General features: G+C 39.5%; 1 protein-coding gene across 2 annotated transcripts; it reads right to left on the bottom strand.

Moving 5' to 3' along the window:
* Nucleotides 1–516: 516 nt before the first annotated feature.
* cln3 (CLN3 lysosomal/endosomal transmembrane protein, battenin) lies at nucleotides 517–13905 on the bottom strand. 2 transcript variants are annotated; one of them, XM_035181451.2, is made up of 15 exons: nucleotides 13670–13904; nucleotides 13547–13583; nucleotides 11810–11906; nucleotides 11593–11676; nucleotides 10544–10623; nucleotides 9141–9226; nucleotides 8371–8443; nucleotides 7272–7415; nucleotides 6314–6462; nucleotides 3636–3694; nucleotides 3476–3544; nucleotides 3238–3293; nucleotides 3055–3148; nucleotides 1296–1436; nucleotides 517–1021 (listed from the first exon to the last, which is right to left on the bottom strand). In XM_035181451.2, the coding sequence occupies exons 1-15, from the start codon at nucleotides 13722–13724 to the stop codon at nucleotides 905–907; spliced, it is 1341 nt and encodes a 446-aa protein (XP_035037342.1). In that variant the 5' UTR covers nucleotides 13725–13904; the 3' UTR covers nucleotides 517–904. The 2 variants fall into 2 exon arrangements, with proteins under 2 accessions (XP_035037342.1, XP_035037343.1); XM_035181452.2 differs by lacking the exons at nucleotides 11593–11676; nucleotides 11810–11906 and having other exon boundaries at nucleotides 13670–13905.
* Nucleotides 13906–14310: the final 405 nt, after the last annotated feature.

Below are 14310 nucleotides of genomic sequence, written 5' to 3'. Positions count from 1 at the left end.
AGCGCAGCGCCGTTCTCAAGCGCGCAGCCGCCTGGCTGTTCACACGGGACGAGCATTTCTCTGCGCTGGTCAGCCCCATAGACTGTATATATAAGGTCAGCCCGCGATTCTGCTTTCTCCGCTTGTTGTTGTACCCGTTGAATGTCGGGGTTCGGGGGTAAATGATGGTCTTCATAGCCCCCTCCCACCCCTCTCTTTCTCTCTCTGTCTGTCTGCTTGTGTGCTTGTAGTGGATGGGCAGAGGGGGACATTTAATTATGTGATTGGGAAAATTAAAACTCCAGGGCAACAGAAGGGGAATACAAAGTATGGGATGCATATTTCATAATTTATATCATATAAAATATGTAATTTATATCGTTTAAAATCATGGGGGGAGGGGGGAAGGGGGGAGCTGGCTCATTAGCATTTAAAGGAACAGGCACTCAAAACAGGTCACTCTGTGGAGGGCTGTTTTATACAGGGTAAAAAGGGTGCTGTTTTATATGATCCTTGTGGTATTTTGACCAAAGTATGTTACAGACATTTCATTAAGACCCCAAGGAACCATATCAACTTGTGGTAAAATGGGCATGCTATGTCCCCTTTAAATCAATCAATTACCCTGTTCTGGATCTTTTTTTCTTTTTTTAAAAAATAACCTCAAACACACTAAGACCAAGAATCATTATATAATTGTATCATATTCCTCTGAATAAAAACAAAACAACAACTTATAACTTAAATACTCCCCTCACCACCACCAGACCCTGGAACCCAGACTGCACCTAAACCTGAGTTTGTGGAGTCAGAATTATGCAGGAGTGAAGTCTCTCTTTTCATTTCAGATTTTAATAAAAAATCCCTTAACTGGAATCCACCCACATCTTGCTTATTCATCCTGTTTGTCAGTGTGTGGGCTGGGTCACATGGAACAGAAGTATCTGTGGACAGGGAAAGCAGCAAGTCCAGCCAGAGCTATACCCAGACTGTCTCCTACGCTGGCAGCAGCCATGGCAAACTCCCTGTGTCTGTCTTCACTCTGTGGGAGAATAGACAGACGTCAGCATGGACACATACTGGATATTTACTGCAGACTGAGAAACAACACAGCTACAACTTAGTAGTTTAAAATAAGCAAAAAAAAGTAAAATATGGACAACATTTTACACAATTTAAGGCAGAATGAACTGTGAGATACTGTAATTAAAGTGTGTAGGATTTAGTTCTAGTTCTAGATGAACCAGTCCAGCTGCTTGTTATAACACAAGGAGACAACAAAAAAAGCAAACCAGGTGACCGAAAGTTGACCTGACCTCTTTGCTGATGAAGTAGAAGGTGTTGACATACGCAGCTCCACCCAGCAGACCCTCATAGAGGACAATGGCAAACACCAGCCAGGCACTGGGCAAGAATAGGTAACGTACGGCAAATACAAGCAACACCGCATTCACCACCTGTGGAGGTCAGAGAGGAGGGCAGATGGAAAAAACAGAGCAGGGAAATCAGCACTTTCACACAAGACAGAAAGCCACAGCACTAGAAAACAGATGGGTCAGCATACACAACTCCAAGCACGTGACTATTTCAAGCATATTTCTGCTGCTGAACCTATTTCTGTTTCAGGTGAGGAATCAACATTCTGATTTAAAGCTTGTAAACGTTTGACAGGACACAATACTGATTATTCTGATAACTCTTCTGGCTCTTGAGGATAGAGGTGTGCAAACCAGCAAAGAGACTTGCAATAATTCAGATAATCATAACCAATTCAGCAGAAATAGTTAAGGTGATAACAATAATATAATAGAAGGTGTAAATATAGATTAGATATTGAATATCTTTATATATCTTGTAACTGCCTTCTCCACCAGACCACAAGATAACATTCCTAGGGTGCCTTTGAATTCATTTTGCTGAAGAAGGTCCTCAGCTGAGTGAAATGACCCTGAACCAGCCACCATGATGAGCGCTGTTCAAACTCTTTAACTAATAAGGAAAGGAGCTTCAATGTTTCTTAACTTATCTCATTTAGCAGAGGAAACACTGGACCATCCTTTTCGAAAGAAAAGAGGAAACTGCCATCCAAGAATTCATTGTAAAATGTACCAAAAACAATTCTCTATGTATATTCCTCAAGTCTTGTTTTTTATTGTTACTTCCTCTGAGAATCTAACTAATGGTTAAATTTATCTTCTGCATAAATCATCTTTTCTCAATACGTGTCATTCTGTTTGGACAGGAACCTTTACTTTATTTCTTACTTTACTGTACACTCTGTGTGTACCTTATGATAAAAACATATAATTTGCTTTAGAGGGAAAAAAAGGTGGATTCAGATTTTCTTCACACCACGGTTCTCTTTTTCCTAACTCCAGGACATCTTTCAGTAACCTTAGTGGTTAGTAAATGAGATTATTTTGACTTTTCGTCTGCAGGCATAGACTGTATATAAAGATGAAAGACATGACTGCACCTCAAGAGTGAAGCCAGAGCGTCGCAATCGCCCCCTGGTGGCTGGCAGTATAGGTTTTAAATCCTGCCTCCCCCACAATAATAGATGGGAAATAGACCAAATTAAAAAGTCAAAGTAGACATCAAAGACATTTTTCTGAAAGATAGCTTCCGTCATTTAATGTAGTTCTTGTCACACTGATGTATGTTCATTTTTCCATTAAGTTTAGGTTTAATTAGTTAATAAGATGCTACAAAAACATGGTGAAAGGTCACGATTGACTGCTGAGAAGGACTCCTGATTGGTCAAGCCAAGGATGTGTATGGACAGGACCTCAATGCTGTGGCTCCAGCCCTGATTGCTACTGTTCTGACTCTGACTCCAAACGCACAAGATGCAGGCAGGGATATTTTAGCTTCATTTCCAAGAAGTGGGAGGAAGTGGAGAAGCACCGTCCATCTTTATGCAGAGTCTGTGCACCTTGAGTGACCAACTCACAGAGCCACCTTACTGCAACCTCCAGTTGAGGATGCATTACTCAGTGCACCCCCCTCTCACTGAGGAAGACATCTTCCAGGTGATATTATAGGTTAAAAAAAACTCAATTCTCCTCATCTCACCTGTAGCAAAGACAGAGCCCACAGTTTTCTGATCTTCACACAGCACAGGGAGGATCGAGACACCAGCACACCAACCTGGTACAATGTCTGGTACCTGAGTACAAACAAAAATCATAACCAAACTAAGGTCTACATCCTTACACAGTTTAAATAAAGACACCGAAAGAATACAACTTAACTGACCAGCGATACTGCTCTGCATGGGACAGGAAAAAGTTTGGGAAATACAGGAGTTCCATCTGGAGAAGGAAACATGCATTTTTCAATTCAATATTATAATCTCCAATACCTGCAATGTGTTCTTTTTCAATGTGTAAATGGGCTAAAAATACACGAAAATGACATCTCATATCTGCAATCTATCCAAACCATGAGGAGATTTCAACAACCTGAAGTAAGATAAATGCAGCAGAGAACTTACCAAGCCCTGGTTGATGAAGTACTCAGCAAAGTAGACCAGTCCCAACGGAAACACAAACTTCAACAAGCCCTGTTCACAGGAATCAAGAGGAATAAATCATGTCACCACTTAAACAATTGAATACTCAAGTCTGTGACGTACATTGAAGGGTTACACTAACTTTGATGATGTGCAGTTTCTCTGTGAAGGTGAGAGGCCCAGTGCTCACGTCCTCTGTTACTTTGAGAGGGAAGACAACATGTTCTGTGTAATTATTCAACAGCAGAACTTTAAAATTAAACTTTATTCACAGAAACTTTGTGGACAACAAACCCGCAGCCTCCTGTGAATAATAAATCACAAATAGGTGAAGTATCCTAAGATGATTTCAGATATGCACTGAACGCCGCATAATCTCCTGAAATTATCCAGCATCACTGTATGTTCGAACGCAAATGTGAGAGTGAGAGCCTCCGGACCTCCTGCAGAGTTTCTTCTGGCCCAAAAACACAGCAGGAGATACCCGGAGGACTCACTGCGAGCAAGTGGGCGGGTTGATAAATGCAAGAATAAAAAACAAACAGAAAGGAATACAAATATCAAAAGTGGAGCCATACATGTTGAAGACGAAGATGTCAAGAGAAATTGTTGGGAAAATGTCTGAGCGGAGAATCTCCTGCTGCATTGATCATGTATGAAAGGCAAACTCTGGAGTAAGTCCGGAACAATTGTGTGGGCCTTGTCTAGAGTTCATGTCTGTACCTATAATCACACTGTAGGTTCACCCAATTTCACGAAACCAAACTGTGTTGGTGGTCTGCTCACATCACGTCACATACATATACAAGGACGAATTGATTGAAACCAGCATTGTGTCACTGTACAGAGGAAAAGGCAGGCTGGGGTTAGCCTAGCTTAGCATAATGAAGAATATGCACTTGTAGATGTAAATAACTTAATTTACACATGTTTTGAACATGTATCGTCATACGTGCCAAGTAAAACTTGTGTTCTGCATATCTTGATGTAGGCTACAATGTGTCATATACACTAAACTCTATATTTCATTGTAATCAGTAAGATACAAGTACAGAAGAAACCAGCAGAGCCAGCAGGCCTCAGGATATGTCCTACATCCTACCTCTCATGTGTATGTAAAATCTATTCGTCTAGAATAATGTTAACAGTACCTCGCTTATTTACGGAAGCCTGAATAGTGTGTTTCAGATGTAGTGTATCGTCAGTTATGACTGTGTTGTCTGTTGTGTCTTTGTTGTATTTCTATACTGTAGGTCCCACACCTGCTTGAAGTGGAGGGGGAGAATCTATTAAGGACAAAAAAATGACTTGATTATAAATGGATAAATAAATGCAGAAATAAACAAAATTAACTGAACTGCATTGAAAAAGGCTATTTCTGGATACCTACATTTATTTATTTCCACATTCGTGTATTAATTGATCTATGTCCACATTTATTAATTAAGTTAGTAAATTAGATAGTTAGTTACTTCCACTTTTATTTATGTAAAAATAAATGAATTAATCAATGTAGAAATAAGTCAATGTAGGGATACAGAAAGAGCCTTTTTCCTCACAATCTCTATTTATTTAAAAATGTGTGTATTTAAATATTAATTCCTGCATTTATTTATTTATTTATTCATTCACACTTATCGTTTTTGTCCTTCATAAGAATCTGTGTGTGCAGGAAAACAAGTTGGATCCATATTAAATCTGAAACATTGAATCTGAGCTAACACTGGGCTTTACTGATGTGTATCCAGTCATATAAACTCCCTGCAAGTCCACTGCAAGCTGGCTGAGAGTAAAAGCATGCTATTATTAATATTATATAATAAGCATTAAAGGAAATTAATTTAAAAAGAAACACTCATCCTAATCTTACATTCCAAATGAGATTGAAGATATTAGTCGAAGATTGAACACGTGTAAAAGTGGCATATGGAGGATCCAGTGGTGCAGTGGAGGTTGGTGGTGGCTGTGATATCAGAGAGTCTAAAGGCTAGTATGTGTAATTTAATGTTGATTGAAATTAAAAGCACTGGGCCTCAGCAGATGTAAACTGTTGTTAGAGACGTGGTGATTACTTTGTGCTGCTGTGAACTGTATTGCATTACAGAGTTTTAAATGGGCAGCACAAAATAGTAGAAACAACTGATGTTATAAATGCAATACAGTAACACAACAGTAACACCAACTGGAACCTCCACAATGACCAGAAAGTTGATCCAACACCTCTCTTAAGTATAGACTCTATTTAAACATTGATATGACTGCTCATAAAGCCAAAGTAAAGCCAAAGCGTCTCTATCCCCACCTGGTGGCTGACTGCAGAATAGGTTATAAATCCCACCTCCTCCATGTTTACAGATGAGATAAAAAAAAAGTCAATTAATTGTGTTCTCAAAGATGGTTTCTGTCATTTTAGGTAGTTCTTACTTCACTGATGTTTGTTCAAGTTTGGTTAAGCTTTTAATTAGTTATTTGATGATATAAAAAATGGGTGAACCGTCATGACAGGTGAGACTAGCCCCTGATTGGTCGAGTCCGTCTATCTGCAGGACCTAATTGCTACTGGCTCCAAATGAGCAAGATGGTGACGTTTGTATGTTTTTGCTTCATATCTGGACAGTTGTAGGAAATGGAAATACTTCATACTTAATTTTTTTTAGTATGAAATAAAATCCTCCTAGCACACAAAACAAAACATCATTTAAATCTCTGCATTTAAATGAAAAAAATGACACATTCTCTATAATGAACTGAATTGTACATTTGCAACCAAAATGAAACACTTAGTTGTGCTTCTTTATAATTTGTAATGTGAGATCTTACCACATGAACCTGGGGTTGATTTGTCCTCCTCCTCTTCCTCTGCACCATCCATCAGCCCCCGGCTCTCCTCTGAGCCCACGGCTGCATACTCTGTCCTTCTGGATTTCCACTGAGGTAATGAAGGTGGAGGAACCAGTAGGGAGAAGTAGCTGACGGTGTGTGATGAAACAAAGCCAAGGAGCAGGGCAGCATGTTGGTATAAGCAAAGAAATAAGAAACTGAAGTGATTTCACTAATAATACGAGTACAGGACAGAACAGATGAAAAAAGGCATGTGAAGGGCACATCTGTGGACTGACACAAAAGTTAAATTCATTACCTCTTGCAGGAAGCTTACATTTTCACCCCTGTATGTTTGTTTGTTGGTTGGATTGTTTGTTTGTGTTAGCACGATTACGTAAAATCTACTGGATGGATTTCCATGAATCTTGGTGTAAGGATGGGACAAAGGCCAAGACCAAAATGATTGAACAGGGAATAATTCATGGATCTTAACGCTGACATGTTAAGGTAAGACAATGGCGATATATTTATACCTAGAAATATCAGCACTACCATTGTGGTCAATAGTTTTCAGGTTTCTTTTAAGTACTGGCAGTATACGTTTTTCACAGACTTTCACCAGTCGACTATCAAAACTACTTGTCGACGAGTCACTCATCTGTGCGTTTAGTAATAAAGCAGCAGCAGTGGAATCTACAGCAGATATGCAGCAGGGGGCGATGTTGTTAATGACAATAATTTTACAAGTCATAGTTGTCATGAGGCAGTGTTTCCAAATGCTTTCAAACATTAGCTAAAATTTTATCGCATTGTGGATGGTAGAATTTTTCCTGGAAGGTTTATGCATTTAACTTGTATTCAACAGTCCGTGGAAGGTGAGGCAATGGGAATAAATGACATTGAGATGCAAAGTCAACGAATACAGAACTTCTTTATCTTGGGTTTCCATTCTTACCTGATCAGCATCGCAAATGGGACCACCAGCATAATTTGAACTGTGACCTGAGGTGACAGGCCAACCTGGGTAAGGACTGAGTAGAGGAGGGCTCCAGCAACACCAGCACCACCTGTACCTGAGCCCCAACCTCCCAGCACATCCCTGAGACAAGCACAAAGCCAATGATCACAATCCAAACTAAAGATGGTCATCGGACACATCGTTCTAGATTTAAAAACGAATAATTACAAAAATACAGAGATGAGAAGCACACAGCAGCTACTTCACATCATTGCCAGCAAGTTTCCACTTAAATACATGACAGGGACATATTGTAGTAAAATGATCTTTCAGGGACATAAGAGTTTACTTCTAATATAATAAATCAAGATTACTTTGTTGTCAAATGATATTTCAGTTGTGAGGGGGGATTAGTTTGAAACCTCCTCCAATGGGGGTACCTTCCAAGAAGCTTTAACAACAGGGATTTCATAGTAAAGTGCCAAAACTATTTAATGGCAAAATCCTGGAGTCAAGAATGTCAGATGTTCCAGAAAAAGATTTTCCCAGAACTTGAAAATCCAAAGGCTCCTAGATGCTGTCAAAATGCAGCAATTTAATCCAAATAGAAAGACTTGTTAAGGGAGCCCCGGCTGACAGACTATGGAAACCCTTTACTGTCAGGGGAAGAAATAAACGGGTGAAAGGTTAGGAATAATTAGAACATTGGATAACTGCTAAATAATTTGAGAAATTTGAAAATTGATTAAACCTTTATGGCAATAAACATATATTTCACTTTAATTTCATGTAATTTAATGGAATGACTTTCTTTTTTCTTTCTGGCAGAAACAGACTTCCATACAACAGCATTCCAACGCTATAACGATACTTGATGGCCAGCTAAAATGCAGAGCATCTGCCATGTGTAGTAATGTGGGAAAAACTGATTTAAATGCTAATTGTCCTTTAACTCCATGTATATGTTCTCAATTTTAAAATGGTTCTTATCATGTACTGTCCCACTGTTCAACCTCTTTTCTATTCACAGACTGATAAACCTTTCACTTAAAGCTCCAGGTTTGATGGGAAATGAAAAAAAGAATGAAAGGTTTACCTGTTGAAGAAGACAGTGAGAGAGAGGAAGGACAGTTCTCCCAGTCCAGCGCTGATACTGGCAAAGATCACTCCTGCAAACACAGAGACAAAAACATACATAACACACTCAGAAACACAATCTGAGGGAGTGAATAGAGGCATCAAGTACAGAAAAGTCATCTTCTCACGGGCACATTGTTACATTCAGTGTATTTAATAAACTTTACCGTGAAATGAAACCTGAATCATCAAGCCCTCAGTTTGTCTGTTTATTAGAAACACCATGCTAAAGGATTCACTGTTCAGTTTCTGTGTTAAAGAGGTGCTGTTTCAAATGTATGATCATTTGAGAAGATGCGATTGAATGTGCTGTTGAGCTGTATGTAGAGAAATGTGTCAGTTCTTGTCACTGTAACCTTTGACCACTGAAATCTAATCAGTTAATATTTGAGTCCAAGTGACATCTGGTCCTTCTCTTTAGGTCTTTTCATACATTTCTGATGAGCAAAAAAGATCAACCAAAAACAGAAGAGAACACAAATGCTTGAATCACTTTACTGATCAGGTGATGAAGCGTGGTGATAAACATTTGTAGCAGTGGGTCTTGATAAGACTGAAATGGTGTCACATTTCTCTGGAAGAACCGCAGCTGCAGCTGCTATTGAGATAAGGTGACAGGAACTGAAACTGGGGCTAAAGATTTGAAGCTGCAGCGTGTTCATCATCTGAATTCCTGATGATAACAGCTATAACTGAGTATTATCTTTGTAAAGAAAAAGGTGGCTTTACCAAGGATGCTGATCCAGACAGCTGATGATAAGGACACAAGGAGGAAACTCGCCGCTGCCATGGCGGCACAGAACAACACTCGGATACTAAAAATTAAAATCAGAAATTACACAAGAAATGTAGAAAAGAGTACAATGTTTAGGTAATACAAAGATGTTAAATGACCATGTTTTTGTCTGTGCAGCGGTATTTCTTCACTGTCCCAGTAGTTACAGACTGAGTCGTATGCAATAACATAAAGTAGCAAATCTGACAGTCAATACGAAAGCTGAATAGAGAATAAGAATAATAAATAACAGCCAGCATTGACAAATAAAGGTAAAGTGAAATGCAGTAAAGGAGGGCGAAAATCATTCATGTTGCCTTTATCATTACTGTTAAGTCCCAATCCAACACTTAGTGCACATTTTTTTAATCAGGAAAAGAGAAGGACTATGGCCACAGAACAACTGCACAACTCAAACATCTGGGCCACCAGCTGAGTAAGTGTTGAGTTTACTGCTGGCAGCATAACTATTCCAGAATGAAAACAATGAAAAAACATTTCGTTTTGTTTTTTGCCATCTCGAGAGTCATGAAGCTACTGTGGTTATAAAAAATGGAATGACTGCCTGGCTGAATACAGCAACACATGAAGTAACAGAGAATAATTTGAATCAACACTTAAAAAGTTAGCAGTGCTAAGACATTCATTATTATCATTTAAATTATCAGCATTTATCACAATCATTATTTAGCTTAAGAGAAAGAAAATACTAAAAAGCTCAACATTGTGGTTCCGGAATTAAAATACCATCATTTTCTCAATAGAGCTTTTTAATAATCAGCCATAGTAATGAAATCGTCCAAGTTAGACTTGCCACAAGCTACAAGATTGTGGAACAATTTCATGTGCTCCTGTAGAAGCCACAAGTCCAAATGATCAACTGTGCTTTAAGAAAAACATGTATTATTCCCGATGACAAGAAGAACTACACTACCCACAATCCTCAGGTGTAATAGCATCATCTCTGATTGGTGGAACTCACTGTTACCATGGAAATGTTGCAAAAATCAAGTTGGCTAGAATCGTATGGGTCAGGGTTACATTACGGTTACAACAGAGTAACCATGATTTCTCTTTCTACCATGCTATGTTAGTATGTTGTCTTTGGCAGGTCGGCTGGTGCCTGGCTTAAAACGATTAAAAAGATTTTCTGAAATGTCAGAAGAGAAAATAAAACGGAAGTTTACTTCTGGAACCAGAGTTGTTCTAAAAACGGGCGGTCACTGTTACACTCTATTAAAAAAACCTGCAGCTGTGAGAAATTGCTTTACCAAATTCACCAATGATTATAACTTCAATCAAATGTTAGTCAACTGTCATCAAAGACTTTGGTTAGAAGTAAGAATCATGGTCTTACCCATACGGCAGATTGTGGATGACAAAAGGAACAGAAAGCTTGATGACGAGCGTTGGGAGGATGTCAGCCAACAGCACCGCCTGAGAAGTGAAGCATTAGAATGTCATCATGAGCTCAATATATATATATATATATATATAGTATATAGTGACTGCTTCTTGGTTTGTGTAAATGTAAGCACAAAAAAGTACCAGAAAATCCCATTTCACCCCATAACACTGAGATTCTGATGTAATGAAAGGTGTTTCATTTTTTGTATTTATAGATTTACAGCCACATTAGTTGCATTAATACGTGTTTACTCATTGTATGGTTTTACTTGAAAATAACAAATTTAAACAGAGTGACCACTGCTAAATGAAGGCGGAGGAAACCCTGCACATCATCTCTATTGTGTCTTTTATCAGCATGCAGACTGACTTGCCGGTTTCAGATATTCCAGAGACACTTTGCACAATAGGATCTGGACTTTCTCTGGAGTTTGCTTTTCACACATGAAGAATGCAGCAGGAGATTACCTGCTCAGGTATATTCACGACAACACAGAAATCTCCTGAGTGTTTAGGTGAGGGGTGATGCAGCAGGCAGAGGTAGGACGAACCGTATTAATTCAGCTGCAGAGATCACGGTTTTTTACAGCACATTGACACCAGCGTCTGCCCTTATCACCAAAAGCTCTTTCGACATCCTCGTCTTCTACGCCTATGGCATCACACTTTCAATCTGAGATGTCTTTATTCTTTTTGTTATATTTCAGGTTTGTGTCTGTGGCGTGTCAGAAAGGTCATCAACACACCCACTCGCTCTCGGTGAGTCCTGAGGAGGATCTCCTGCTGTATTCTCACATGGGCTCATTCCGACATGCTCCAGAGTTTTTACTGGGAGGCTGGCAGGAGAAACTCTGGAGCAAGTCCCCAGCCTCTCATTCGTGTATTTACGTTCACACATACAACCCCTCTAGATGATGTCAGGAGATTATCGGGAGTTCAGTACATGTCTGAAAGCAGCTTCTGAGGGTATTCAGTGGTGTGTTGTGAATCTCCATTTACCGCAGTAGAGACAGGATTGCAGTCATAACGGCTACTGTTGCTACTGTTCCCAACTTGGAAATCCACGGCCAATGTGGCTTCTGTCTAAAATTAGACAAAAAAGAAGTGAGGAGTGAATTATTTGCTTGATGTGTTAACAGACTTTATAGTTTCAAACCCTTAGCAATAACAATCAGCATAACTACAAAACAATGTAAATACAAATTTGCCTTCTTACAGATGCTGTGGTGTTGTGAGACTCTTGTTTCTTGAGGATGTCGTGTGCAGCGCTCAGCATTATCACATAAGCAAAGTTGTTGCACAATCCAAGCAGCCTGAAGAGGTCATCAGAAGGGAAAGAAAATGGAGGGAGGGCACATTCAGACGGATCAATCACCACAAACTAAACAACAGACTGAGGAAACAGCAACAGAATTGCAGATGTAAAATCACACTTTTTAAAAGCTGGTATAATACTTCTAATACTAGGGATGCACCGATATGGAAATTCTTGGCCGATACCGATATTTAAAACAACAATCTAGCCGATAGCCGATACCGATATTTGTTTATTACTTGAATAATATGAAAAACAGAAAAAGTGACAAGTGTAACTTTAGATGCCATGTTGAAATCCTTGGTGGTATTACCCCCTCTTGAAATGTCCGCTGAACATGTCTTGCAAATTGCTAAACAAACAGGTTAAACATGTATAAGGAGTCCTTATACATGTTTAACCTGTTTGTTTTTGCTTTGCTTTTCAAATTAAGATGACATATTATTATTTTTTATAATATAATGTTATAACAGATACTTTAAGAAGTTTGGTTTAAAAAAACTGAAAGGTAGGAAGGGTGTGAGAACAGGTGACATATAGTATTAGATAGTGGTGCACCGATGTATCGGCCGATATTCGCCTCGTTTACTTTGTATTCCCCTTCTGTTGTCCTGGAGTTTTAATTTTCCCAATTTTCCCAATCACATAATTAAATGTCCCCCTCTGCCCATCCACTACAGCCACACAAGCAGTCATATAGATAAAAAGAGAGAGGGGGGGGGCTAAAGGCTTGCTTGGAGAATACGTCATTTACCCCCGACACCCGACATTGAACGGGTTACATACAACAACAAGCGGAGAATCGCGGGCTGACCGGCGCGGAGAAATGCGGGTCCGGTGTGCACATGCGCAACAGGTACTACATACACCCAGCAGAGAATGTCGGCAGCGTCGGCTGTGTGGGATTTCTTCACTGTCTCAGAGAAAGATCGCCGTTTAGCAATTTGCAAGACATGTTCAGCCGACATTTCAAGAGGGGGTAATACCACCAAGGATTTCAACACCACAAATCTGAAGGCTCATTTGAAAAGCAGACACATTGATGAATACAATGATTTCCTGAAAGCTGATAAGAAGCGGCAAGATGCACTGGCTATAATAAACAAATATCGGTATCGGCTATCGGCTAGATTGTTGTTTTAAGTATCGGTATCGGCCAAGAATTTCCATATCGGTGCATCCCTAATAAGGACACAATGTCAACTTCTGTTACTGGACAGTGTTTGACGCCAGATTTAACTGACTGGAATTTGATGCCCAACCTAAAGGACAGTAATAATTAAACTTAACTTGCATGTAGCACTAATTCACAGACAATGAATTATCACTGGGCAAATGTTGATGTAACCTGCTGGTATTTGGATTGCAGCAGTTAGTTTATTTGTCAGAGACTAAATAATTCCCCTTTTCTTCATTTTTAAGGAAGTTGCAAGGAAACACTCATTTAAATACTATCAAATACATATCGAGTAGAAGTTTCAGGGCCTTGTATTTGTCTGACACTATGAGGACACGTCACCATCATTTCACTCAACATTCTGCACAGTGGCATATGTCACAACACAAAGCTTAAAGTTGGGTTAGTCGCAGTACTTCTCCAGGAAACTAAACTTTCCGTGTCAATCGCTGAATACTCACCAAAACCCAGACCAGTTGCGCCATTGTGTGCAACGACCTGTAAATAGAAGATAAAACAAGATCTTTGGAGACTCCCGTTTCAGCAGCGTTTGTCATGAGACGGTGACACAGAGATGAACTCACCATCACGGTCCGGCCGCTCAGCAGGGTCTGCGTTCACGCTGCCTGGCGGCTCCATGATAACAAACGAGTCCAGGCTAACAACCCAGCTAACAGCTGCATCAAACACACAGTGACACAGTTAGCTGGAGGCTAACCGAGCAACTCGAGGAGACGCTTCCGCAAACACAGACATCGAACTGTCTGCTGGGTTTCACTTGGGTTTGTTATTGAGGTCACATGACGCACGGTGTCTCGTAAAAATAAATACCCGCAGAAACAGTGACCGCCCTCGAAGGTTCCAGTTCCGTGAAGCTGTGGATCAATGCACTACTGAAAACTAACTACTGAGGTACTACTACTATTAACTACTATTAACTACTATTAACTACTATTTACTACTATAAACTAGTAAAACATGATGCACAGAGTAACTAGACCTTTTATTATCAAAAACCTCCCATCAATCTTATTCATTATAAAATAAAATGACTGAAAACTCATTAAGTTGTATTGTGTTTTAAGTTCTAATTCACTGGGTTGTGCAGTTTTCCTGAGCACATGCTAACAGGTCACTACTTAAAATTTACAACCACAATAATGGTGTCATATCAACAAAGGTGACTGAGAACAGGTTGCATTGTGGACAGATTGTTAATGTATTG

The sequence above is a fragment of the Hippoglossus stenolepis genome, chromosome 16 (genome assembly GCF_022539355.2).
Source record: "Hippoglossus stenolepis isolate QCI-W04-F060 chromosome 16, HSTE1.2, whole genome shotgun sequence".
In the NCBI taxonomy this organism is placed as follows: Eukaryota; Metazoa; Chordata; class Actinopteri; order Pleuronectiformes; family Pleuronectidae; genus Hippoglossus; species Hippoglossus stenolepis.
This window is presented reverse-complemented; position numbering and strand designations above follow the sequence as displayed.